The 27,272-nt window shown below is 42.2% G+C and overlaps 2 protein-coding genes and 1 long non-coding RNA gene across 3 annotated transcripts; all 3 read right to left on the reverse strand.

Moving 5' to 3' along the window:
• Nucleotides 1-993: 993 nt before the first annotated feature.
• LOC118364623 (apolipoprotein C-I) lies at nucleotides 994-6,152 on the reverse strand. Its single transcript, XM_035746323.2, has 4 exons — nucleotides 5,997-6,152; nucleotides 4,893-4,959; nucleotides 1,432-1,573; nucleotides 994-1,309 (listed from the first exon to the last, which is right to left on the reverse strand). The coding sequence occupies exons 2-4, from the start codon at nucleotides 4,945-4,947 to the stop codon at nucleotides 1,243-1,245; spliced, it is 264 nt and encodes an 87-aa protein (XP_035602216.1). The 5' UTR covers nucleotides 4,948-4,959; nucleotides 5,997-6,152; the 3' UTR covers nucleotides 994-1,242.
• A 5,019-nt stretch (nucleotides 6,153-11,171) lies between these two features.
• LOC127914259 (uncharacterized) lies at nucleotides 11,172-11,589 on the reverse strand. Its single transcript, XR_008087844.1, has 3 exons — nucleotides 11,491-11,589; nucleotides 11,362-11,447; nucleotides 11,172-11,318 (listed from the first exon to the last, which is right to left on the reverse strand). It is a non-coding gene; the product is annotated as an uncharacterized LOC127914259 (long non-coding RNA).
• A 674-nt stretch (nucleotides 11,590-12,263) lies between these two features.
• Nucleotides 12,264-16,580, reverse strand: LOC118364624 (apolipoprotein Eb-like). Its single transcript, XM_035746325.2, has 5 exons — nucleotides 16,481-16,580; nucleotides 15,815-15,880; nucleotides 14,346-14,499; nucleotides 13,625-13,912; nucleotides 12,264-13,501 (listed from the first exon to the last, which is right to left on the reverse strand). The coding sequence occupies exons 2-5, from the start codon at nucleotides 15,855-15,857 to the stop codon at nucleotides 13,159-13,161; spliced, it is 828 nt and encodes a 275-aa protein (XP_035602218.1). The 5' UTR covers nucleotides 15,858-15,880; nucleotides 16,481-16,580; the 3' UTR covers nucleotides 12,264-13,158.
• Between the last annotated feature and the right edge of the window lie 10,692 nt (nucleotides 16,581-27,272).

The following is a 27,272-nucleotide window of genomic DNA, read 5'->3' on the forward strand; positions in this document are numbered from 1 at the left end:
ACCACCATCTCTCATAGACCACTCTCTCTCATAGAACACTCTCTCTGCTATTCATTCATTCTGCAGAATTATTTGACCTGGTTAGTGTCTCTTAGTAAAGCTATTGACGTGTGGATATCCAGAGTGATACAAGATATCCAGAGCATCAAAGTGTGTCTGTTGTATTGCATTACAGAGTGTTCATTGATAAGGAGAACTCAATAACAGCATCAATCCAGAGTCCATTTGTGATTGTGACACAAGTTTGTATCTTTTTTAAGGGGAAACATATATTAGCACAGGAACATGAGGTTTCAAGAGATTGAACATTGTTCATGGAGATACTTTTCAAGGCTGCACACAACCAACATGTTGAATGGAAGAAAGGGTCTATTGACAGACACTTGTCTTACTGCTGAATCTCAGAGTGTCTGGGCAAAATGTGAAATTACATGTGTTGCAGATTACTTTTAAGTATAGTATCTTTCAGTCAGAATGCACTGATTCTTTCTCTGGCCACCATGATGTTTTTAACCAATGTGACATACTGGTCAGCTGACCATTCATGTTGACCACATTAACATCCCATACATATCCCACAATGCATCAGAAACAGTGACGAAATGAATGTTTGGTCTTTGTGCAGTTTTTTTATAAATGTTATGCATACTGTCTGTATTATGTGTACAGGTCTTCATGTCTTTCATATCCTTATAAAACGGTGCTTCTACATCTGCGTTGCTTGCTGTTTGGAGTTTTAGGCTGGGTGTCTGTTAAGCACTTTGTGACATCGGCTGATGTAAAAAGGGCTTTATAAATACATTTGATTGATTGATGTGCCCCCCATTTATTAGTTGAAGAGACACTTGTTAAATAAAAATCATTGCCAATCAAACTCATTGTCCAGAATAACTTCTAACTTGTCATTGCATGGATTTATTGGCCTCTTTAAAAATGAGCAGGTTGACTTCTTACTGTAGCAAATCAAATGCATAATATAACAACCCACAAATATAGTTTTATCACAAATGTATCTTTATTTTTCAGGTTATTAAAGCAAGCCATGTTTATTAAAGCAAGCCATAACAATTACACAGAGATTACATCAGTCTCTTCAGAGAGGTGAAATATAACCTTTGTGTCTGTCGGCACAACGCACGTGTCAGTGTCACAGCAACCGCGTCACCAGGCAAGACAGAGCAAGAAGAATGATGGGGGGCGTGGGGGGTCTTAGACAGGCAGGGTCAGAAGTGTACAGGCTTACTACTGCTTGGGGAAGGTCTCGTCAACCTTGGCCTTCATCTTGTCAAACTGCTCAGTGAACCAGTTCCTGGAGACGGGGAGACAGACACAGTGAGTCTTTGCAGTCTTTAATTATTTCAGAGTACTAATGTAGATCTCCAATTCATTTAATGTTAGGTTATGTTTTGGGGTGTGTGTGTGCGCGTGTACTTGGTCTTGGTGGCGAACTCGCTGTCCCCAATCTTTTCAAAAATGTCCTTGGTCTTGACGGTCAGGTCATCAGTTAGTTCCTTCATCTGATTGCCGAAGGTGGTGAAACGCTCCTCAATTGTCTTCTCAGCCTCCTGAGCCTCTGTAGAGAGAGAGAAAGGAGGCAGGGTTAGAACTATGAACAGAAGGGGAGAGTGTAGAACTATGAACAGAAGGGGAGAGTGTAGAACTATGAACAGAAGGGGAGAGTGTCAGAACTGTGAACAGAAGGGGAGAGTGTAGAACTATGAACAGAAGGACAGTGTTAGAGCTATGAACAGAAGGGGGGAGTTTTAGAACTATGAACAGAAGGGGAGAGTGTAGAACTATGAACATAAGGGGAAAGTGTTAGAACTATGAACAGAAGGGGAGAGTGTTAGAACTATGAACAAAAGGGGAGAGTGTTAGAACTATGAACAGAAGCTGAAAGTGTAGAACTATGAACAGAAGGACAGAGTGTTAGAACTATGAACAGAAGGGGGGAGTGTAGAACTATGAACAGAAGGGGAGAGTGTAGAACTATGAACAGAAGGGGAGAGTGTAGAACTATGAACAGAAGGGGAGAGTGTAGAACTATGAACAGAAGGACAGTGTTAGAACTATGAACAGAAGGACAGACTGTTAGAACTATCAACAGAAGAACAGAGTGTTAGAACTATGAACAGAAGGACAGAGTGTTAGAACTATGAACAGAAGGACAGTGTTAGAACTATGAACAGAAGGACAGACTGTTAGAACTATCAACAGAAGGACAGAGTGTTAGAACTATGAACAGAAGGACAGAGTGTTAGAACTATGAACAGAAGGACAGTGTTAGAACTATGAACAGAAGGACAGAGTGTTAGAACTATGAACAGAAGGACAGAGTGTTAGAACTATGAACATAAGGGGAAAGTGTTAGAACTATGAACAGAAGGGGAGAGTGTTATAACTATGAACAGAAGGACAGAGTATTAGAACTATGAACAGAAGGACAGAGTATTGGAACTATGAACAGAAGGGGAGAGTGTAGAACTATGAACAGAAGGACAGAGTGTTAGAACTATGAACAGAAGGTGAGAGTGTAGAACTATGAACAGAAGGTAAGAGTGTAGAACTATGAACAGAAGGGGAGAGTGTAGAACTATGAACAGAAGGACAGAGTGTAGAACTATGAACAGAAGGTGAGAGTGTAGAACTATGAACAGAAGGACAGAGTGTAGAACTATGAACAGAAGGTGAGAGTGTAGAACTATGAACAGAAGGGGAGAGTGTAGAACTATGAACAGAAGGGGAGAGTGTAGAACTATGAACAGAAGGACAGACTGTTAGAACTATCAACAGAAGGACAGAGTGTTAGAACTATGAACAGAAGGACAGAGTGTTAGAACTATGAACAGAAGGACAGTGTTAGAACTATGAACAGAAGGACAGAGTGTAGAACTATGAACAGAAGGTGAGAGTGTAGAACTATGAACAGAAGGACAGAGTGTTAGAACTATGAACAGAAGGACAGAGTGTAGAACTATGAACAGAAGGACAGAGTGTAGAACTATGAACAGAAGGACAGAGTGTTAGAACTATGAACAGAAGGACAGTGTTAGAACTATGAACAGAAGGACAGAGTGTTAGAACTATGAACAGAAGGACAGTGTTAGAACTATGAACAGAAGGACAGAGTGTAGAACTATGAACAGAAGGGGAGAGTGTAGAACTATGAACAGAAGGACAGACTGTTAGAACTATCAACAGAAGGACAGAGTGTTAGAACTATGAACAGAAGGACAGAGTGTTAGAACTATGAACAGAAGGACAGAGTGTAGAACTATGAACAGAAGGACAGAGTGTTAGAACTATGAACAGAAGGACAGTGTTAGAACTATGAACAGAAGGACAGAGTGTTAGAACTATGAACAGAAGGACAGAGTGTAGAACTATGAACAGAAGGACAGAGTGTTAGAACTATGAACAGAAGGACAGTGTTAGAACTATGAACAGAAGGACAGAGTGTTAGAACTATGAACAGAAGGACAGTGTTAGAACTATGAACAGAAGGACAGAGTGTAGAACTATGAACAGAAGGTGAGAGTGTAGAACTATGAACAGAAGGGGAGAGTGTAGAACTATGAACAGAAGGGGAGAGTGTAGAACTATGAACAGAAGGACAGACTGTTAGAACTATCAACAGAAGGACAGTGTTAGAACTATGAACAGAAGGACAGTGTTAGAACTATGAACAGAAGGACAGAGTGTTAGAACTATGAACAGAAGGACAGTGTTAGAACTATGAACAGAAGGACAGAGTGTTAGAACTATGAACAGAAGGGGAGAGTGTAGAACTATGAACAGAAGGACAGAGTATTGGAACTATGAACATAAGGGGAAAGTGTTAGAACTATGAACAGAAGGGGAGAGTGTTATAACTATGAACAGAAGGACAGAGTATTGGAACTATGAACAGAAGGACAGAGTGTAGAACTATGAACAGAAGGACAGAGTATTGGAACTATGAACATAAGGGGAAAGTGTTAGAACTATGAACAGAAGGTGAGAGTGTAGAACTATGAACAGAAGGGGAGAGTGTAGAACTATGAACAGAAGGGGAGAGTGTAGAACTATGAACAGAAGGGGAGAGTGTAGAACTATGAACAGAAGGGGAGAGTGTAGAACTATGAACAGAAGGGGAGAGTGTAGAACTATGAACAGAAGGGGAGAGTGTAGAACTATGAACAGAAGGGGAGAGTGTAGAACTATGAACAGAAGGGGAGAGTGTAGAACTATGAACAGAAGGGGAGAGTAGAACTATGAACAGAAGGGGAGAGTGTTAGAACTATGAACAGAAGGGGAGAGTGTTAGAACTATGAACAGAAGGGGAGAGTGTTAGAACTATGAACAGAAGGACAGAGTGTTAGAATTATGAACAGAGAAGGGAAAATAGTCAGGAAAATAAATAGACTGAGGGTTTCATCATGCAGAGAGAGAGAGGTAGAGAGAGAGAGAGAGAGGAGAGAGAGAGAGAGAGAGAGAGAGAGAGAGAGAGAGAGAGAGAGAGAGAGAGAGAGATAGATAGATAGATAGATAGATAGATAGATAGATAGATAGATAGATAGATAGTACATGTGTGTTCATAATAATACATTTGTAATTTATCTGTATTTGAGGCCAGACTTATGTATTCAGTAGTAATGGATTTGTATAGACTAGTATAAAGTGTATTTGTGTGTGTGTGTGTGTGTGTGAGGCTGTATGTTTGTGTACATGCATGTACATGTGAATGTGTGTATGCATGCGTTTGTGTATTTGTGTGAGAGAGAAACATCACACACGTGTCACCAGTGAAAATGCGTTAGTATTGACGGCAGTATTGAGGGAGGGGAATGAGCAACAAAATGATTAGATAGAGTGAAAGTGTAATGGATGCCTAATAGGGTAGGGCTTCATACCTGTGTGTGCAGCGAACACAAGCATCAACACGGCAATGGCAATGGACAGTTTCATCTTGACTGTTGGCTGCAAGGGAAGGACATTTAGCAACAAAACACCCTGCCTTTAATATCCTCCATCATAAAAAGGTTTGCATGATGAGTTAGTTATGAGTTCAAACAAAATCATAGCATTATGCAGTTAGGGTTTCATCAGGAGCTGTGCTAAACAAGTGAAATGTAAGCCATCCTAAACTATTATTATTGTTGTAATAAATGATCAACAGCTGTTTTGTTAGTGAACAGTGGACAGCTCCCTCTGCGTTCTCTAGCCTTCACACAACTTCAATTAGTGACTTTACATCAGCAAGAAAAAAAGACTGATAGCCTTACATTTTAGATGAAACTCGACCTGCATTTGATTAAATTAGTAAACTAACATAACAATTGTTTCTATTCATCTGTCCTGAGCATTGGATGGGGTTCAGAAACAGAAGGTAGGCTGGATGTCTTTCCCACTGTATAACTACACCTAGATGTCTTTCCCACTGTATAACTACACCTAGATGTCTTTCCCACTGTATAACTACACCTAGATGTCTTTCCCACTGTATAACTACACCTAGATGTCTTTCCCACTGTATAACTACACCTAGATGTCTTTCCCACTGTATAACTACACCTAGATGTCTTTCCCACTGTATAACTACACCTAGATGTCTTTCCCACTGTATAACTACACCTAGATGTCTTTCCCACTGTATAACTACACCTAGATGTCTTTCCCACTGTATAACTACACCTAGATGTCTTTCCCACTGTATAACTACACCTAGATGTCTTTCCCACTGTATAAACTACACCTAGATGTCGCCACAATACCACAAACAGATTTTGAGAGACTGGTATGGATTTATGGAAAGGTTGGGGTATAAAATAAACAACTACATTGGCGGCATTCGCGTACATTTGTTTGGAGTAAATAAACTGATGAACAAAAGTCGCAGATATACCGGCCTATGTGTTTGCTCAGATAAGAACAAAAACATACAAAGATAGACATTTGAAGTAAAAACAATGAAAGGAAGTCTCTAGAAATGCCAGTGAAAAGTAGGTTATTCTTACCTGTTTTCCGTCTCAGAGAGAAAATAACCCGAGTTTGTCTGACAGACTGACTGGAGTCCCTCTATATATCCCAGAACGCTGACATCATCAGTAGTCACCACTTCTGACCTATGGTGACCCCGCATCGCACAATGAAGCAAGCACCAAGAGTGGCCTACTCCCACCTTCTCCTCCAGATTAACCAACCCTCCCCCATCTCCCTTTTTCGGAGAGCCCAGCTGAGGTATGGTCCATGTCCTGTCTTGTTTCAAACCACACATGATCACGTATTTAATCTGATTTTGTGGGAATGTATTTATTTGACTAGATCTGTAATTCACAGTCTGATCTGGGGGGGTTTTCAACCTGCCTTAGGTTTTATAATGTGATATTCATTCGTCATAAAATATCCATTGTAAATCATCAGACTGTGAGTGCACAGAGATACAGACCTAAAGTGGACTATGGCCATTAAACTAGGTCACAAGATACTACTGAGCTAAGATATTTATACAGTTCTGCAGTGGCATCACTAAACAGCACTGCATTGACAGTGCAGATCTGTCTCCGAGTCCACCAGACCAGTCTGTTTAGGGCTCTATTCAATCCATAGCACTGAAGATCTGGGACCGATAATTAAAGGCAGTGTTCCCACCGTTGCATTGACTGCATTCAATGACCTTTGCATTTTAAAGCAGATCTTCTGCGATACGGATTGAATCCAGCCCTTAGTCTTTTTGGCAAACAAGTGTTTGGGCCCCATTCCATCCTCCCCTCCTCCCTTCCTTGAAGTCATCCCTGTTCTGACTTCTCTGAATAGATGAAAGCTGTGTGATGAAATCCTTGTTGACACCTTTCAATTTCAAAATATAAAATATAACATGTGCGCTTCTTCCCCTCTGATCTACTTTCAGTGCCATTACCTTTCACTGACCTCACACACAGATCTGTGTTATCAGTGTTATCATGTGATACAGAATGTACAGCATCATATTTGTCCACTGTTATGTAAATCTGATAGAAGTCCATTATATTAGTGCTCCTCCGTGCTGTCTCCAAGAGAGAGAAGCTGGGGTCAACAAGCCTCTACTGTACTGGAATAGCCAGTACGTAATTCCAAGTCCAAGAACTACAATGTCTGGCAAAGTCTTATGGCTTTATTTGCACTATTCTTAAAATAGTAAGTCTAGATGGTCATTCTCTGTGTTGGGGCATACCGGAGTAGTGGACTACAGTTTGTTGAACTATAGTAACCTCTCATTAGTGCTGGAGGGGTATGTATGTTTTGCACATTGCAGCACTTCCCTCTTTACACCCAGCCCCTTGCTGCCCACGGCAGGGAGCCCATTTGGTGCTGATGGGGTATGTATGTTTTCCTCATTGCAGCACTTCCCCCTTTACACCCAGCCCCTTGCTGCCCACGGCAGGGTGCCCATTTGGTGCTGATGGCTTTAGCCATATGAAAGCCAATGCACAGATGACCATTGTCTTGCACCTCTTAATCACACAGTACCCATTCCTCACCTGTGGTAGAGTGTCTTTGTGTGATGCAGGAGGCGTGAACGTGCATGTCTCACTCGCTCATGAATTGCAATAACAAGCCGCCTGATAAAAGACTGTTTTCTCCCCCCTTCTTTTGCCAAAGGGCTCCTGTGGTTAAGGTTTGTGTTCCAGCACCAAGATGGGGGAAGAGGGGGGAGGAAGGGTAGTAAAGAGGTAAAATCTCTGTGGGGGAGTTGTCGGGGGTTACTGTAGGTTTTGCTCTGCCAACACCTGCTAGCTGGAGCCCTTTGTTGCTTCAGCCAGAGCCAGAGACACCCAGGAGATGCAGTATAGTACGTGAGAAGAAATGCTGACTGGCAGAATGCTTGTGGTGTTCCTGTTTTCTCCTTGGTCAGACCGTTACAAATACATACAGGGTTTACTATAGTGTAGGACACTTCACCCAAACACGACCTTCCAGTAGAGGAGGAACAGAAACTAATTGTGACTCAATAACAGTGACTTCAACACAGAGGTTGTTATTAGGAGTGTGACCTGATTTAGGGGAGAGGTCATTGTAGTCATTGTTGCTCTTCTTGACTTCTCATTGAAAACAAGGTCACATACTTGAAACGGTATGCTACTTTTTAAGGTTGGGGTTGAGTAGAGGTGGTTTACTAGACACAGTTATTGCTTTGCATGGATCATTTTTTGGACCGTTTCTTTCCTGCTTAAAAGGGATGTGTGAGCACATTTTAATGTAGATCATCAAGAAGCTTGTGTTCATATTTATAGACTTAATCACTTCAACTTCAAAAATAAAAATGCCCATAGTGCTATTGTATACAGTGAAAATGAACTTGGTTTAGTTTATTAAAACTACCATGAACAACAACACTAAAGTACTGTAGGTGTACAGTTGACTGTCGGAAGTTTAAATACACTTAGGTTGGAGTCCTTAAAACTCATTTTTCAACCACTCCACAAATTTCTTGTTAATTAACAAACTATAGTTTTTGCAAGTCACGTTGGGACATCTACTTTGTGCATGACACAAGTAATTTTCCAACAATTCTTTACAGACAGATTATTTCACTTATAATTCACTATATCACAATTCCAGTGGGTCAGAAGTTTACATACACTAAGTTGACTATGCCTTTAAACAACTTGGAAAATTCCAGAAAGTTATGTCATGGCTTTAGAAGCTTCTAATTGATGTCATTTGAGTCAATTGGAGGTGTACCTGTGGATGTATTTCAAGGCCTACCTTCAAACTCAGTGCATCTTTGCTTGACATCATGGGAAAATCAAAAGAAGAGCAATTTCCAAACTCCTGAAGGAACCACGTTCACCTGTACAAACAATAGTACGCAAGTATAAACACCATGGGACCACATAGCCGTCATACAGCTCAGAAAGATAGAGATTAACGTACTTTGGTTTGAAAAGTGCAAATCAATCCCAGAACAACAGCAAAGGACCATGTGAAGATGCTGAAGAAAACAGGTACAAAAGTATCTATATCCACAGTAAAACGAGTCCAACATCGACATAACCTGAAAGGCTGCTCAGCAAGGAAGATGCCACTGCTCCAAAACCGCCATAAAAAAGCCAGACAACGGTTTGCAACTGCACATGGGGACAAAGATCGTACTTTTTGGAGAAATGTCCTCTGGTCGGATGAAACACAAATAGAACTGTTTGGCCATAATGACCATTGTTATGTTTGGAGGAAAAAGGGGGAGGCTTGCAAGCCGAAGAACACCATCCCAACTGTGAAGCACTGGGGTGGCAACATCATGTTGTGGGGGTGCTTTGCTGCAGGAGGGACTGGTGGACTTCACAAAATAGATGGCATCATGTGGATTGAAAATTATGTGGATATATTGAAGCAACATCTCAAGACATCAGTCAGGAAGTTAAAACTTGGTCGCAAATGGATCTTCCAAATGGACAATGACCTCAAGCATACTTCCAAAGTTGTGGCGAAATGGCTTAAGGACAACAAAGTCAAGATATTTGAGTGGCCATCACAACACCCTGACCTCCATCCCATAGAAAATATGTGGTCAGAACTGAAAAAGCCTGTGCGAGCAAGGAGGCCTACAAACCGGACTCAGTTACACCAGCTCTGTCAGGAGGAATGGGCCAAAACTCACCCAACTTACTGTGGGAAGCTTGTGGAAGGCTAACCAAAACATTTGACCCAAGTTAAACAATTTAAAGGCAATGTTACCAAATACTAATTGAGTATATGTAAACTTCTGACCCACTGGGACTGTGATACAATAAATTAAAGCTGAGATAAATCATTCTCTTTACTATTATTCTGACATTTCACATTCTTAAAATAAAATGGTGATCCTAACTGACCTAAGACATGGAATCTGTATTGGGATTAAATATCAGGAATTGTGAAAAACTGAGTTGAAATGTATTTGGATAAGGTGTATGTAAACTTCCGACTTCGACTGTAAGTGCTTTTTTCAGTAGGGGATTGGTGGAGCAGAGAAGAGGGATAAGTGGTGGCCTCCACTGCCTGGCTTCCAGCCTAAATGTTTACTTGCTGGCCACTATCCTACGCTTCAGAGGCAAACTTTGTGACTCACACTTTCTGTTAACTACACAGAAAAAACTCCATGTTTTGTTTGGTCTGCCAGAATGCCTTACTATTACTGTGTGTTTCTGGTGTTTACATGCTCTTTTAAACCTGATTTATCAAGGTTAAACCTAAAATCTCTTGGTTAAAATCTATTTTGCAACACAGACTGGGTCCAAGATAGCAGCAGGGTCAGCGATATTACATGTCAAATGGCAAAAATGAAAAACTAACTGTAGATCCATCAAAACCAATTATCATAGGACTTGTGTATCTATGTGTGTGTGTGTGTGTGTGTGTGTGTGTGTGTACCTTCGTGCAGATCTGTGTATCTTAGACAGGACAGGAGGGTGGAATAACTATTAACATAGTAGATGAAAACACAAACATGGTTCCTGAAACCTGCTGGGATAACGAGAAAGGAATGTGAGAGCAGATCCCGACAAGCCAGGACCGGGGAAGCAGGGAGAGAGGGAGGGAGGTACGGAAGGAGGGAGGAAAGGGGACAAAAGAGAAAGAAAGGCCTGCAGGGCAGGAGGGGGTGGAAAGGCCCTTTAGTGTTTGGTCAATCAAGCACCATCTGTACAGATTAGGAGAGGAATTGACAGTGTGTGTTGAGAGGGGTGTATGGGTGGTGGGGGAGGGTCCTAAAAGAAAAGGTGAAAGGGGGATGTGGGTTGGGGAGAAGGATAGGTACCCTGAAAAAGGCCTTACTGAAAATCATCAGACATATCCCTTGTGTTGTCCCTATAAACGTACGTAACAACAGCCTGAAGAAAGTGTATTATAAGGAACGTGTGTGTTTATGAGTGTACAGGTAGTAGAGAACTGTCTACAGGGGGTTTAGGGTTGGTGTTTCGGGGTTAAAGACATGGGATCTGGGGATGGGAAAAGAAGATAGAGCATGACATGACGAGGACATTCTGTCCAACCTATTTCTGGATCCTCCAGATGTGATGTTACGTGACATTATAACCTAACGTAGATCTCAATTCAACTTACGTTGTTTGTGGTTTATAAAGACTAACACTGAATTACTGTATGTCAGGGGTCAGAAAAAGAAACAACCCTGTTCCCGGAGAGCTACCCTCCTCTATGTTTTCTCTCCAACCCTGTTCCCGGAGAGCTACCCTCCTCTATGTTTTCTCTCCAACCCTGTTCCCGGAGAGCTACCCTCCTCTATGTTTTCTCTCCAACCCTGTTCCCGGAGAGCTACCCTCCTCTATGTTTTCTCTCCAACCCTGTTCCCGGAGAGCTACCTTCCTCTATGCTGTCTCTCCAACCCTGTTCCCGGAGAGCTACCCTCCTCTATGTTTTCTCTCCAACCCTGTTCCCGGAGAGCTACCCTCCTCTATGTTTTCTCTCCAACCCTGTTCCCGGAGAGCTACCTTCTTCTATGTTGTCTCTCCAACCCTGTTCCCGGAGAGCTACCCTCCTCTATGTTTTCTCTCCAACCCTGTTCCCGGAGAGCTACCCTCCTCTATGTTTTCTCTCCAACCCTGTTCCCGGAGAGCTACCCTCCTCTATGTTTTCTCTCCAACCCTGTTCCCGGAGTGCTACCCTCCTCTATGTTTTCTATCCAACCCTGTTCCCGGAGAGCTACCTTCCTCTGTTTTCTATCCAACCCTGTTCCCGGAGAGCTACCCTCCTCTATGTTTTCTCTCCAACCCTGTTCCCGGAGAGCTACCCTCCTCTGTTTTCTATCCAACCCTGTTCCCGGAGAGCTACCCTCCTCTATGTTTTCTCTCCAACCCTGTTCCCGGAGTGCTACCCTCCTCTGTTTTCTATCCAACCCTGTTCCCGGAGAGCTACCCTCCTCTATGTTTTCTCTCCAACCCTGTTCCCGGAGTGCTACCCTCCTCTGTTTTCTATCCAACCCTGTTCCCGGAGAGCTACCTTCCTCTGTTTTCTATCCAACCCTGTTCCCGGAGAGCTACCCTCCTCTATGTTTTCTCACCAACCCCAGCTGTAACTGACCTGGTCCAGCTTATCATTGTTATCAGAACATGATGCATGATAGAGGGAATTTATAAGCATAAGAATGTCTTGATTTTGTGTGTTCATCAACCATAGATTGTAAGATGAAGATCCATCTATATTACTGTAACTACCACAGTTGTCATTGTAACTAACAATAAAGAAATGTCAAAGTTGAAAAAAGTTGATAAAGGTTTGACAAGAAAAGAACACACTAACAATTGAGCAACTCTTTCCATATTTTATTTCCGTAGCGCTGGGTAGCACATTGCAGCCCGACAGCCAGACGAACAGTGTGCTATGGTGAGCAGCAGGACGTGTTACATTGTGAAGTGGCAGAGACACTCTGGCCAAACTGAATTAATACAGACAGGTAGTATATGGACCATGTGAAGTATACCTTTTAGTTTCATTGTCATATTCACGTCATATCACAGTCATAGTAAATACACTCCTATATGACTCACAACAAATACAGAGCCTACAAAGCAGGTGTAGATACAGAATCACAGACAAGCAAGGAATGGAGTGGTTCTGCTCCTTTGGTTCTGGACAGACTGATGCTAGTGCTGGAGAAAAGCCCAGTCTTAATTCAGTGCAGTTATTGAAATGAAGGACAGCGCTGGAATGGGCCGGAGACAATTTGGCTCACGATTGTTAGATACTGTTTCAACCCCACTTGTATCCCATACAGCAGCCTTAGAAACCTGATGCAAATTAGTAGAACAATTTGGAGGAGACATCTAGAGGACGTATAATGAGGAAGACAAGCAAAGCAGGTTAAAAACAATGGCCTCTTGTGTGTTTAAGAAAGGCAGTATTGAGTGTGGCTCTTGTGTTCTGAGATGAGGAGATAATACAGTGAGAGAGTGATTGAAGTGATTTAAACAGTAAATGCCTCTCTGAGGCCTGAACAGACATAAAGGACTGTGTTTGTCTGCTCAAGATCCCTTCAAAGCTCTGCCATCCTCACCCCTCTCTATCTATCAACCCCCCTCAACCAAAACACAGTGCCAACACAGTGAAAACAGCATCAGTATCACTTAACTCCCTCCTCCTCTCTGTGGTAGCTAGGTGAATGGTGGCACAGTGCTTCCAAACCCCTCCCTCCCCTGAGTCCATTTAGACAGCGGTCTCCTTGACCTTGTCTATGGCGGTCTGGAGCTGCTCACGGATCTTGGCGGCGTAGGGGGCGATCAGGCTGCTGAGCTCATCGATCTTGCCCTCCAGGGTGGTGCGCAGGTCCTCGGCGGTGGCCTCCAGCTGCTCGCGCATGTCTTCAGCCTGGGTGGAGACCTGCTGGCTCAGGTCCTGGGCCTGGTTCTTCAGAAGGTCAGTGAAGCTGCTCAGCCTCTGGCCGGCGGTGTCGTGGGCCTGACTCACGAAGGGCTCCACACGCTCCTTCACGAGATCCATGTTCTGGGAAGTACGGGACTGGATCTCACCTAGGTAGGTGGCCACGGTCCTGGGGGAGGGAGAGGCAGAGGGGGTTTGCATCACTTGGAAGACATATTGAAAACTGAATTTTGAAATTCTATGTTGGAAAGCAAGCTGTTACAGTACATTGGCTGTGGCCATCTATACTCACTTGCGGATCTCCTCTGTGTCCTTGTTAAGGCGTTTCTTCAGTTTGCGGGTGTAGGTGTTGGCGCGGTTGTGGACATCATCAGCATTCTGCTCCATCATAGTCTTGAGCTCTCCCAGGTACTGTGTGCTGCGCTCCTTGGCATCAACCATGTCGGTCTGGAGCTTGGTGGTCAGAAGCTGCAGGTCCTGGCCCAGCAGGGCGGCTGTGTCCTGGGAGTAGGGTCCCAACTTGGTCTGGATGTCCTCCCTGTACACGGTCAGCTCAGCCACGGTGTCAGTGATCAGGGTGCTGCGGAGAGGGAGGCATGGTTAGAGATGGTCACAAAGTGGGTAGAGGGAGACATTGCCAGTGACGTAAGGGGACACAGGGGTACAGGGGGGAGGATGGGGGAGAGAGGGGAGACATCGTCTGGGAAATCAGGAGACACAGGGGAGAGGATGAGGGAGAGAGGAGAAAGAGGGGAGGCATGGTCAGGGACATGGGGGGACGCAGGGTACAGAGGGGAGGCATGGTCAGGGACACAGGGGGGAGGATGGGGGAGAGAGGGGAAAGCAGGGAGGCATGGTCAGGGACACAGGGGGGAGGATGGGGAGAGAGGGGAAAGCAGGGAGGCATGGTGAGGGACAGTCACACAGCACAAGGCTAGAATGGAGAGCGATGAAGTAAAGCATATGAGCCTATATCACTTCAGAATGAAATTGTGTTACAATGTGCCACTCACTCAAGTTCTCTGCTGAGCTGGGAGGCCTTGAGGTTTTCCACCAATCCGTCGGCTCTGCTGTTAATCTCAGACACATAGGTCCAGAAGCGCTCAACGTTCTCCTCCCAGAGGTTCGGGAGGGCCTCTGCCTGGCGCACGGCGCGGGCATGGCAGCCTGCAGGGGGAGACAGAGAGCTCTGAGGTGAGGTGTCCATAATATACACCATCAGGGGGGTTAAATCCAGTCTGGTAATGAGAGTGTGGAGCCTTGGTACAGTATGAAGCCTAATTATACAAGTGTTACAGTATTGTAAGAGTTGATCTTAAAGACTGATTTCAGCAAGGAGTCAGTAAATGCATTCATGTACATACAGTTGACTAATACTAAATATATATACTGCATATACAGTTGACTAATACTAAATATATATACAGTTGACTAATACTAAATATATATACTGCATATACAGTTGACTAATAGTAAATATACATACTGCATATACAGTTGACTAATACTAAATATATATACTGTATATACAGTTGACTAATACTAAATATATATATACAGTTGACTAATACTAAATATACATACTGCATATACAGTTGACTAATACTAAATATACATACTGCATATACAGTTGACTAATACTAAATATATATACTGTATATACAGTTGACTAATACTAAATATATATACTGCATATACAGTTGACTAATACAGTTGAAATAAATATATACTGCATATACAGTTGACTAATACTATAATACTGCATATACAGTTGACTAATACTAAATATATATACTGCATATACAGTTGACTAATACTAAATATATATACTGTATATACAGTTGACTAATACTAAATATATACTGTATATACAGTTGACTAATACTAAATATATATATACTGCATATACAGTTGACTAGTACTAAATATATATACTGCATATACAGTTGACTAATACTAAATATATATACTGTATATACAGTTGACTAATATTAAATATATATACTGTATATACAGTTGACTAATACTAAATATATATACTGCATATACAGTTGACTAATAATAAATATATATACTGTATATACAGTTGACTAATACTAAATATATACTGTATATACAGTTGACTAATACTAAATATATATATACTGTATATCCAGTGCCTTGCACTGGATTTCTTCACATTTTAATGTGTTACAACGTGGGATTAAAATGTATTTAATTTTCATTTTTTTTGTCAACAATCTACTCAAAATACTCTGTAATGTCAAAGTGGAAGAAAAATTCTAACATTTTATAAAAGATTAATAAAACATTTATAACTAAAATATATTCGTTAATTGTAATGAATTACAATTATGTCCATTTAAATCCCACTTTCTAACACAGTAAAATGTGAAGAAATTCAAGGGGTATGAATACTTTTGCAAGGCACTGTATATATTGATAACAGTGTCAAAAGGGAACAGTGTAAACCCAGGTTTACCAGAGATGACTGCCAGAGCAAGGATTATTGCCACAGCCTTCATGATTGATTGACAAACAGATACACCTATGAAAACAGACATAGACGAAGTCAGACAGTGGTTGTCTATCAAAGCTATAGAAAACAAATACAACAATATACAAAGATACAATGATAAATCATTGGGATATTGGCTGAATATTTTTTTATTTATAAAGTAGAACACTACTGTGAGCCAATAAAATAAATAGGAAAAATAAAATTTCATAGACGCTAAATGTCCATAACTGTACTCACTGAGCTCTTTTAGAATAGAAACTAAACTAGTTCATTACAATTAAACGTTTTAGATTCAACTTTAAATGCAGTCATTGTGCTATAAACTAATACAGTATTGTAGTTTCCACTACAATGCATCTCTTCTTAACAGTTTTACCATACATTTGGTCTGGTTAATTTGCACACTACAGTAAAAAGATGAATGACTTGCTTTTCATTGTCTAATGTGTCGGCTACAGTAGCCTAACCTAATGCAATAATTTATAGGTAGTCTCTACCTCGGTATCAAATATAGTCTACTTTAACATTATGCTTTATATTTCTACTAAAAATAACATATTTCACTCATGACTTAAACGCGTTTGTAGTCTATATGGTGCCAATTAGTTGTCCCCATTCCTCACTCACCTGAGAAATCCAGTTCTTTCCGTGCTCTAGGGACAGTTCGCGTGGCTTTTTATACTGTCCTGGTGGCCGCGCGCCTGTTGCTGGGAGAGCGCGCGCATGTGAGGATGTGTGGCTCAGCTCATGGTTCGTTCCACACGATGTGCCACTCTGCGTTCGAAGTTCTCATCTCTTTGCGTTGTTGTTGGCTATATGGTGATTGTGCAATATATAGTTTATGATGTACGTCAAGGAAAATAGTTTGTGCTTCTATTAAAAAAACTGTAGGCTATTTGAAACAAGGAAACCAGTTTAAAGAACTCTTAGATGTGATTGTGGCTCATTCAGTTTCTTTATACATTTCCTTCTTGGTCTTTGACTTTTCCAGGTGTGTTTTATGTAATTCGTTTTGGAAATACAATTAAATGTTAAATGTCTCAGAGAACAATTCTTTGGCCAACTATAATCTACTGCTGGCGCCAAGAATCTGTAAATATGCTATCCTTGTCAGGCAGCTCCATTGATTTTCAATGTATTTGAATCAGTTTATTTTTAATCATGGAATTAGAGTATCAACTGACTACCCCTTGCCACTGTATGGAACCTCTCCACACACCATCAGTCTTCATTCATTTACACTGGGCTATTTAAATGCATGATGGTCACCAATGAAATGCATTTGAAAGGCACTGTCTCCAAGTCATCTACATGAATGATGTTGAACCCATGGCCCATGGAACATCAGAATCACATGAATAATACTGTTCACTATTCACAATCCAGCTAGGATCAGTCATTTACAGCACCTTCACACTTCACTTCACACTTCACTTTACACATTTTGTTGTGTTACAGCCTGAATATAAAATTGATTACATTTAGATTTTTGGCATACACGCAATACCCCATAATGTAAAAGTTGAATAATGATTTTCAAAATGTGTACAAATTCATTAACAATTAAAAACGGAAATATCTTGAGTCAGTAAGTATTCAACCCCTTTTTTATACCAAGCCTAAATAGGTTCAGGAGTAAAAAGGTGCTTAACAAGTCACATAATAAGTAGCATGGACTCACTCAGCGTGCAATAATAGTGTTTAACGTGACTTTTAAATGACGTTAAACACATCTATGTTCCCCACACTTAAAATGATCTGTAAAGTACCTCAGTCGATGTGGAACAAATCAAGGGGTATGAATACTTTCTGAAGGCACTGTAACTGGTAACATCTGTTATTTCCTCAAAACAAGAACTCCCCAGGGTAAGAGGGATCAGTGCAAAACAAGACAGGAGATACTGCTGTTCCCAGGGACATGTCAGGGCTTGGGGATAGAGCTGGGGTGCAGTAGGAAGGATTATGAGTGGGCGGTAGAGAGAGTGGCGTGAGGGGCAACAAAGACAGTTCATACATCACATAAATAGATACTGTAGAAAATGTAACCTCAATATAACTCTCAAAATAAGGATTTAGAGAGAGCTAGCTTTATTGTTCATAGCCTGTAAGGAACTGAGACGATGACAAACAAAAAAAAGAGAAAGTGCTGACTCCAACTGAGCCATATGAGTTAAACTCACACACCCAAATGTAGCTCTAATTCTCCTTTTTGTTAGGTCTAGTCACAGCTAATGTATTGTTGGACATCAAGGTTAGAGCTTTGGGCAGTAACCGAAAAGTTGCTCGTTCGAATACCAGAACCAACAAGGTGACACATCTTGCTGTGCCCTTGAGCAAGGCACTTAACCCTAATTGCTTCAGAGGCGCTGTAAAATGGAGTGCAGGGAGTGTGGCCATGACCAGTACTTTAAAGTACTAGTACTTTAAAGTATTTTTTACTTAAGTACTTTACACAACTGATGAATACAATTGAAGTACATCAAGGTCACATCCTGATCAACAACAATGTCCTTATGGTGTTGCTTGTTTATCACATCAGATTTGTTCTGAATATGTTCTGCCTAGGAATTTGGTCAGGCATAGTAAGATCTAAACATAGTTAAGGCTTGGTTAAAGATGGTGTTGTATGGTGAGAGTTAACATCTTGGGTCTTGTAATGGGTTCTGGAAAGCCTCAGTGATAAAACAACAGAGCTTTCATAATGATGAATCTTCTGTTGAGTCATTGTTATACTCAGGTAATGAAAGTCTATATATGTGCAATGCTGGCCATATATAGGCCTTGTTATCAGCGCCACTACTGATTCCAGCAGTACCGATGACCTTTACCGAGAATGGTCCAGCAGGTACGCTACCTCTGCTGCCCATACTAGACATTCCTCTCTGTGTGGTAATCAGAAGAAGCCTTCTCCCAAGAAACAAACTGGAATTGATTGGTGTGTTCAGAGCCTGATAGTATGAGATAAACTCCAGGAGTCAACTTCTATCTCTTCACTGATTGGTCAGAATGGATATGTACACTACTGTTCAAAAGTTTGGGGTCACTTAGAAATGTCCCTGTTTTTGAAAGAAAAGCAATTTCCCATTAAAATAACATCAAATTGATCTGAAATACAGTGTAGACATTGTTAATGTTCTAAATGACTATTGTAGCTGAAAACGGCATTTTTTAAATGGAATATATACATAGGCGTACAGAGGCCCATTAACAGCAACCATCACTCCTGTGTTCCAATGGCACAGTGAGTTAGCTAATCCTAGTTTATCATTTTAAAAGGCTAATTGATCATTATAAAACCCTTTTGCAATTATGTTAGCACTTCTGAAAACTGTTGTTCTGATTAAAGAAGCGATACAACTAGCCTTCTTTAGACTATTTGAGTGTCTGCAGCATCAGCATTTGTGGGTGCTTCGAGACAAACAACGCTGAACCATGCATGAGAGCACCACCTGTTCCGGACGACTGTGTGATCTCGCTCTCGTAGGAAAAGTGAGTAAGATCTTTTAACCTCTCTAGGGTATGTGGGACACTAGTGTCCCATCTGGCCAACATCCAGTGAGGTTGCAGAGCGCCAAATTCAATTACAGAAATGCTCATTATAAAAATTCAGAAAACAAAACATATTTTAGATAGGTTTAAAGATTAACTTCTTGTTAAACCAACCACAGTGTCATATTTAGAAACATGTCAGACGATGTTTATATTCAATCCTCAGGTTGTTTTTTAGCCTAAATTATCTATAATATTTCAACCAGACAATAACGTCGTCAATATAAAAGGTAAACAAGAAATGCACATGCGCCTGAAAAAACTTGGCGTCACGTTAGGGTCCACTCATTCAGACGGGGCTTATTCCGTAAATTATAAGAATACAAGCCTGAAACGGTTTCTAATGACTGTTGACATCTAGTGGAAGGCATAGGAACTGCAAATGGAGTCCTAAGTCAATGGATACTGTAATGAATAGAAAACTACAAAACCAGCAAAAAAAACTACTTCCTGAATAGATTTTTCTCAGGTTTTTGCCTGCTAAATCAGTTCTGTTATACTCACAGACACTATTTTAACAGTTTTGGAAACTTTAGAGTGTTTTCTATCCAAATCTAGGCCGTTTAATTTGGGCATGCTTTTCATCCAAAATTCCGAGTGCCCCTACCCTAGAGAGGTTACAGTTTTTCTCAGTCGCTTTGGTGCATTTTTCACATCATCCCTAACATGTGCAAAATAATAAGTGCATTTCTCAGAACAATTTGTACAAACTGCAATATACAATAGATATGTTTCTGAAGCTAGTCAGTCACAAAAAATCCTTAGTAAATATTCATGCCAATGATCATGTCAGTGTCATCAGAATGATAAGTCATTGAGTCATTGTTCACGAACAAGGTCGTCAAAATGTTTAGGCATGTTGTCAATGTAACTTGGTACTTTGACAGTATTACCTGATCTAAACTTAGGCTACAGTTTGGATGACAGTTACCTTATTGAAAATGCACAAGACTGCACTTCTATGGCATATATCAATTTCAACAGTACTATTTACATATTACTGTATGTGGGTTATTGATTGAAAGAGACTCGACAACCCAAGGGGTACAAAGGAAAAAAAACAAAATTAGAAAGAAACACAGGAAACCACCCCTAAGGCACAACTTTGACCGCAGCACTGTTGTGCTGTCTCTACACATCCAGACGTTCCTGTCTGTCGGCCCACATATTCTCATCCACATCACACCGGATATTTTCCCTTCCCATGCAACGTGGAAAGAATCTTTTGGAATGCCTTATCCATCCTCTGTAGGTGTCTACTGTGATGTCCTCACATGCTGCATCCATTGCAGCCAGCAGGGTCATCTGTGTGTGTGGCTGACGATCGTACACCTTCCACCTCCATGCTAAAAATCAAATCAAATGTATGTATATAGCCCTTCGTACATCAGCTGATATCTCAAAGTGCTGTACAGAAACCCAGCCTAAAACCCCAAACAGCAAGCAATGCAGGTGTAGAAGCACGGTGGCTAGCAAAAACTCCATAGAAAGGCCAAAACCTAGGAAGAAACCTAGAGAGGAACCAGGCTATGTGGGGTGGCCAGTCCTCTTCTGGCTGTGCCGGGTGGAGATTATAACAGAACATGGCCAAGATGTTCAAATGTTCATAAATGACCAGCATGGTCGTACAATAATAAGGCAGAACAGTTGAAACTGGAGTAGCAGCACGGCCAGGTGGACTGGGGACAGCAAGGAGTCATCATGTCAGGTAGTCCTGGGGCATGGTCCTAGGGCTCAGGTCAGTTGAAACTGGACCAGCAGCACGGCCAGGTGGACTGGGGACAGCAAGGAGTCATCATGTCAGGTAGTCCTGGGGCATGGTCCTAGGGCTCAGGTCAGTTGAAACTGGAGCAGCAGCACGGCCAGGTGGACTGGGGACAGCAAGGAGTCATCATGTCAGGTAATCCTGGGGCATGGTCCTAGGGCTCAGGTCAGTTGAAACTGGAGCAGCAGCACGGCCAGGTGGACTGGGGACAGCAAGGAGTCATCATGTCAGGTAATCCTGGGGCATGGTTCTAGGGCTCAGGTCAGTTGAAACTGGACCAGCAGCACGGCCAGGTGGACTGGGGACAGCAAGGAGTCATCATGTCAGGTAGTCCTGGGGCATGGTTCTAGGGCTCAGGTCAGTTGAAACTGGACCAGCAGCACGGCCAGGTGGACTGGGGACAGCAAGGAGTCATCATGTGAGGTAGTCCTGGGGCATGGTCCTAGGGCTCAGGTCAGTTGAAACTGGACCAGCAGCACGGCCAGGTGGACTGGGGACAGCAAGGAGTCATCATGTCAGGTAGTCCTGGGGCATGGTCCTAGGGCTCAGGTCAGTTGAAACTGGAGTAGCAGCACGGCCAGGTGGACTGGGGACAGCAAGGAGTCATCATGTCAGGTAGTCCTGGGGCATGGTTCTAGGGCTCAGGTCCTCCGAGAGAGAGCAAGAAAGAGAGAAGGAGAGAATTAGAGAACGCACACTTAGATTCACACAGGACACCGAATAGGACAGGAAAAGTACTCCAGATATAACAAACTGACCCTAGCCCCCCGACACATAAACTACTGCAGCATAAATACTGGAGGCTGAGACAGGAGGGGTCAGGAGACACTGTGGCCCCATCCGAGGACACCCCCGGACAGGGCCAAACAGAGAGTTTGTAGAGAGTCTCTAAAAAGTTGAGTAGATGCTAGGTGTTGTATGGCCCTATAAGGGGGATATGGGTTAGGACACCATGCTCTGAAATAGCAACACACATGGTGATATTTCCTCCCCTTTGGCCTGGCAAATCCACAGTAGCTCTGTTACCGATGATATGCCTTCTGCATTTGGTCAGGTTAAAGCCAGCCTCATCCACGTATACAAAGTTGTGAGAAGGTTCACTTGATTCCAACTCCATTATACGCTATATCCCAGAACACACAGTTGAATTTGTTTTGGTAAGGAAGAGTGACATAAAATGTACATATATTGCATGTTCCTTCCACAGCAATGGAAATGTGTGCAGTTTTTGCTTATTGTACTATGTATCACTATAACATGTTGCTGTAAAGTAGTTACATAGATATATGTTTTACCTGTACATACTGGTACCGTAGCTCCTTAACTCTGTCCTCATTCCTTTGGAATGGTACACGGTACAGCTGTTTCATACTCATCTGGTTTCTATGCAGCACCCTGTAGATGGTTGAGATGCTATAACCGTACGGATATTTTCAAAGACATCGTTGTCTTATAATGGTCCTTTGTATTTCCCTGAGTCTCATGGCATTGTTTGCTAGGACCATGGTGCAAATAGCCTCCTCCTGTTGAGGTGTGAAAAGGCGTCCTCTGCCACCGGTTTGAGGTAATCTTGCAGTCCTATGTGGGGAAAAATGCAGTGATGCATTGCACACTTTCACATAGACAAAAACTATGCGAACACACATTTTACTGTAAAACATACAGGTGGGTGCATGTAAGGTGCAGTATGTATCTGTATAGAGTATATTTCTGTATGCTGTGAAATACAAGTGGACTACTGTAATATGAAGCATTGTAGGAAGTATACTGCTTATATACAGTAACAGTGCACTGTACATTGGTGGACATAACTGTTCTCTCTTCGAAACATTTGAACTATTGAGGACACGGTTGATCTCCCAATATTCGGCTGCACCCTTCGATCCGCCTCAGCCATTGTAAGGCCATGATTGACAACATGGTCTACAATAGTGGCCCTTATGTCATCAGATATGCGCCTATGTCCTCTTCTGCCACTTCCTCTGTTTTGCCTTCCACCACGCATCCTTGCTCCTCTTCTTCCTCCTCTTGGCTGTAGATCCTGTTTGTTTCCTGGTCCATCCATTATTGGAAAATTGCAACTCTGTGTTGTGGTCTGTCTATATATGCTTGTCAATTGATTCTTCATGAGATGCACCTTTGAGCAATTTAGACAACTGGTTGATTGTTGGTTGAACTAACACTTTACTACATTCCTTCATGAGTGAGGGTCAATTTCACCTGCACGATTCATCAATTCACGTTTTTGTACAAAAGGTCTAATAGAAATGTGTAAAACTATGCTTGACAGTTTATGACAAATAGTTAAATAATTGTGCATGTAATGGCTTATGCAAGGAACTAATGCCTAGATGTTTTGAGGGGTAAGACTATTCAACAGAGAACCATCTACTATATTTTGATCAACATAACATGAGCAATTGATCATGTGGAAAAAAGCTGACACTTGTACATTATCAATTGCAATTTGTTCAAAGGAATAAGAAATTGCTTTAAAGATGTGCACAAGTGACTAGATGATTTGGAATTTGTACAAGTAGTATCAAGAATTGCACTTTTGATCTAAGAAATGCACCAAAGCGACTGAGAAAAACTGTAAACAGGTTACAAGGCCGCGGGGTCAGACGAATTATCAGGACATGTACTCAGAGTATGCGCTGAACAGCTGGCATCTAATACCTACATGTTTCAAGCAGACCACCATAGTCCCTGTGCCCAAGAATGCCAAGGTAACCTGTCTAACTGTCTATTGCCCAGTAGCACTCACTTCTGTAAGCCATGAAATGCTTTGAAAAGCTGGTCATGGCTCACATCAACACCATCATCCCAGACACCCTGGACCCACTCCAATTTTCATACCGCCCCAACAGATCCACAGATGACACAATCTCTATTGTAACTTGATTTGGATAATGGACTTCCTGACGGGCCGCCCCCAGGTGGTGAGAACATCTGCCATGCTGACCCTCAACACGGGGGTCCCTCAGGGGTGCGGGCTTAGTCCCCTCCTGTTCTCCCTGTTCACCCATGACTACATTGCCATGCACTACTCCAACACCATCATTACGTTTGCTGACGACACAGCAGTGGTTGACCTGATCACCCACGACAATAAGACAGCCTGTAGGGAGGAGGTCAGTGACCTGGCAGTGTGGTGCCAGGACAACAACCTCTTCCACAATGCCAGAAAGACAAAGTAGCTGAGCGTGGACTACAGGAAATGGAGGGCCGAGCAAGCCCCCATCCACATCGACGGAGCCGTAGTGGAGCGGGTTGAGAGCTTCTAGTTCCTCGGTGTCCACATCACTAAGGAATTATCATTACCACACACACCAAGACAGTTGTAAAGAAAGCCTTTCCCCCTTCACAAGGCTGAAAAGATTTGGCATGGGCCCTCAGATCCTCAAAACGTTCTACAAGCTGCACCATTGAGAGCATCTTGACTGGCTGCATCACCGCTTGATATGGCAACTGCTTGGCATCTGACCCCAAGGAGATACAGAGGGTAGTGCGGATGCCCCAGTATCTCATTGGGGCCGATCTCCCTGCCATCCAGGACCTCTAAACCAGGCGGTGTCAGAGAAAGACCCTAGAAATTGTCAAAGACTCCAGCTACCCAAATCATAGACTGTTCTCTCTGCTAAATAGTTAAATAGTTAACCAAATAGTTACCCAGACTATCTGCATTGAACTCTTTTGACACATCACACACGCTGCTGCTACTGTTTATTATATGTCCTGTTGACTAACTTAATCCCTACCTATATGTACATATCTACCTTAATTACCTGCTACCCTTGCACATCCTTACTCATTCTGTATTTATTCCTTGTGTTATTATTTTATCTATAATGTTTTCAAAAAGAAATTCTCTCTGCATTGTTGGGAAAGGCCCATAAGCATTTCACTGTTAGACAACACCTGTTGTTTATGAAGCATTTCACTGTTAGACAACACCTGTTGTTTATGAAGCATTTCACTGTTAGACAACACCTGCTGTTTATGAAGCATTTCACTGTTAGACAACACCTGTTGTTTATGAAGCATTTCACTGTTAGACAACACCTGTTGTTTATGAAGCATTTCACTGTTAGACAACACCTGTTGTTTATGAAGCATTTCACTGTTAGACAACACCTGTTGTTTATGAAGCATTTCACTGTTAGACAACACCTGTTGTTTATGAAGCATTTCACTGTTAGACAACACCTGTTGTTTATGAAACATTTCACTGTTAGACAACACCTGTTGTTTATGAAGCATTTCACTGTTAGACAACACCGGTTGTTTATGAAGCATTTCACTGTTAGACAACACCTGTTGTTTATGAAGCATTTCACTGTTAGACAACACCTGTTGTTTATGAAGCATTTCACTGTTAGACAACACCTGTTGTTTATGAAGCATTTCACTGTTAGACAACACCTGTTGTTTATGAAGCATTTCACTGTTAGACAACACCTGTTGTTTATCAAGCATTTCACTGTTAGACAACACCTGTTGTTTATGAAGCATTTCACTGTTAGACAACACCTGTTGTTTATGAAGCATTTCACTGTTAGACAACACCTGTTGTTTATGAAGCATTTCACTGTTAGACAACACCTGTTGTTTATGAAGCATTTCACTGTTAGACAACACCTGTTGAATGTGACAAATACAATTTGATTGTGATTTGGTTCACTCTGTATTTAAATGTCTCAGCCTGAGCTGAACTCAATACCCACTGCTGCTCTCCCTGCTGGGACAGACAGACATGTCCTATTAAAACTGGGACCACGAGGGACAGGGATAGCAGCACAGCTGTCATGAAGAGTAGTGCTTTTGTAATGGTTTTCAAGGCATGAACATTGGGGTCATAGAAACAGGGAGAGAGAACGAGAGGGAAGTGAAAGAGAGAATAAGAAGAATGATGATACGGTATAACTAGCTGTAGACAGACAGACCGACAGACTTCCACAGAGTTCTGTAACAGAAGACACTTCCTCTTGTCTTAAAAATATATACTTCTTTGTTCCCTCTCATTGTAAGGATGGGTGATGTGGTAATATGCGTCTACCAGGGCAGTGTGTGAGAGGTTGTCGGTTAGCAGTGAACTCTCATAACCCCAGCCAGCTCATCTTGGAGTCAGGAGTGGTGTGACGGGAGCTGGAGGACTGTGGTCTGTGGTTAGTTGGTCACCTCTGGTCAGAGTGAGACCTCTCACCTCTAACTTCACATGAGTCTGTGATGTCACCACAACTGGCTGTGCCTGGGCAAAAGGGCGCTCAGCTGGGCCCAGTTTGGAAACTAGGTTTGATTCCATTATCTGTGTGTGTGTGGTCAGTCATCTGCTTCTGACTCACTGATTTTGCTTACGTAGCTGACTGGTGGCAACTTGCACCGAACAAGAGGTTGACCTCACCGCCAATGCCCTTTTTACATAGAAATACAGTGTCTGTTCACTAGCAAACACAAGGACCATAAATCAAACACTGTTCTCTATGTAAAAATGCTGTTCCAAGGAACATAAGGAACACTGTAAGGCCCATTTCCGTACTTGTCTCTTGTCTCTTGTTCTTATCTATTGACCTTTTGCCAGTTCAATATAGGCTTAGATGTGGGCCATTTATTTAGTCTATCATTACAGAACCCCTGTGGCGTAAGGCAGATCTCAGAGATTTGTTTTACAGTCTTACTACCAGGCAAAGATCTAAATCATCATCCACTTTTGGTTTATGTTGAGTTGTCATGTTCCCTGTTCTCACAGAGTTGTTTTATGGACATACGTTCTGCTACCCAATGCAGGTAACAGTAAACAAATAATATGCTTGTCTAACAGTTTTTGGAGGGTTAACAGTTTGGCCAGTAGAAAGCGTTTTACTGGTAATTTATATTAGGTTGATAATGTAATGATGTTGAACAAAGGAAGTTCATGGCTAACCCAGCAAGGTTAACGGTTACTGGTGCCAGTGGCAGTTTGGGGCAGAGCCAAGGAATTTTGTTTACCTCTGGGTGAGGCAGCATGGGAAAGCCCTGGCAGAGCCAGAGGGTGAGTCCACCTGGGGAGGATGGGTGATACAGGTACATCACCAGACATGCAGAGACAGCTCTGAACATGCTCCA

The sequence above is a fragment of the Oncorhynchus keta genome, chromosome 31 (genome assembly GCF_023373465.1).
Source record: "Oncorhynchus keta strain PuntledgeMale-10-30-2019 chromosome 31, Oket_V2, whole genome shotgun sequence".
NCBI classification, from domain to species: domain Eukaryota; kingdom Metazoa; phylum Chordata; class Actinopteri; order Salmoniformes; family Salmonidae; genus Oncorhynchus; species Oncorhynchus keta.

What these genes read in the sequence shown, in the direction of transcription:
- LOC118364623 (XM_035746323.2), bottom strand. Translation starts at nt 4,947, where the DNA reads ATGAAACTGTCCATTGCCATTGCCGTGTTGATGCTTGTGTTCGCTGCA. An exon ending in TGTGTTCGCTGCACACACAG is followed by an intron (nt 1,574 to 4,892) that starts GTATGAAGCCCT and finishes CTCTCTCTACAG; the next exon opens with AGGCTCAGGAGGCTGAGAAG. An exon ending in GAGTTCGCCACCAAGACCAA is followed by an intron (nt 1,310 to 1,431) that starts GTACACGCGCAC and finishes CCCCGTCTCCAG; the next exon opens with GAACTGGTTCACTGAGCAGT.
- LOC118364624 (XM_035746325.2), bottom strand. Translation starts at nt 15,857, where the DNA reads ATGAAGGCTGTGGCAATAATCCTTGCTCTGGCAGTCATCTCTG. An exon ending in TGCTCTGGCAGTCATCTCTG is followed by an intron (nt 14,500 to 15,814) that starts GTAAACCTGGGT and finishes CTCCCCCTGCAG; the next exon opens with GCTGCCATGCCCGCGCCGTG. An exon ending in CAGCTCAGCAGAGAACTTGA is followed by an intron (nt 13,913 to 14,345) that starts GTGAGTGGCACA and finishes CCCTCTCCGCAG; the next exon opens with CACCCTGATCACTGACACCG.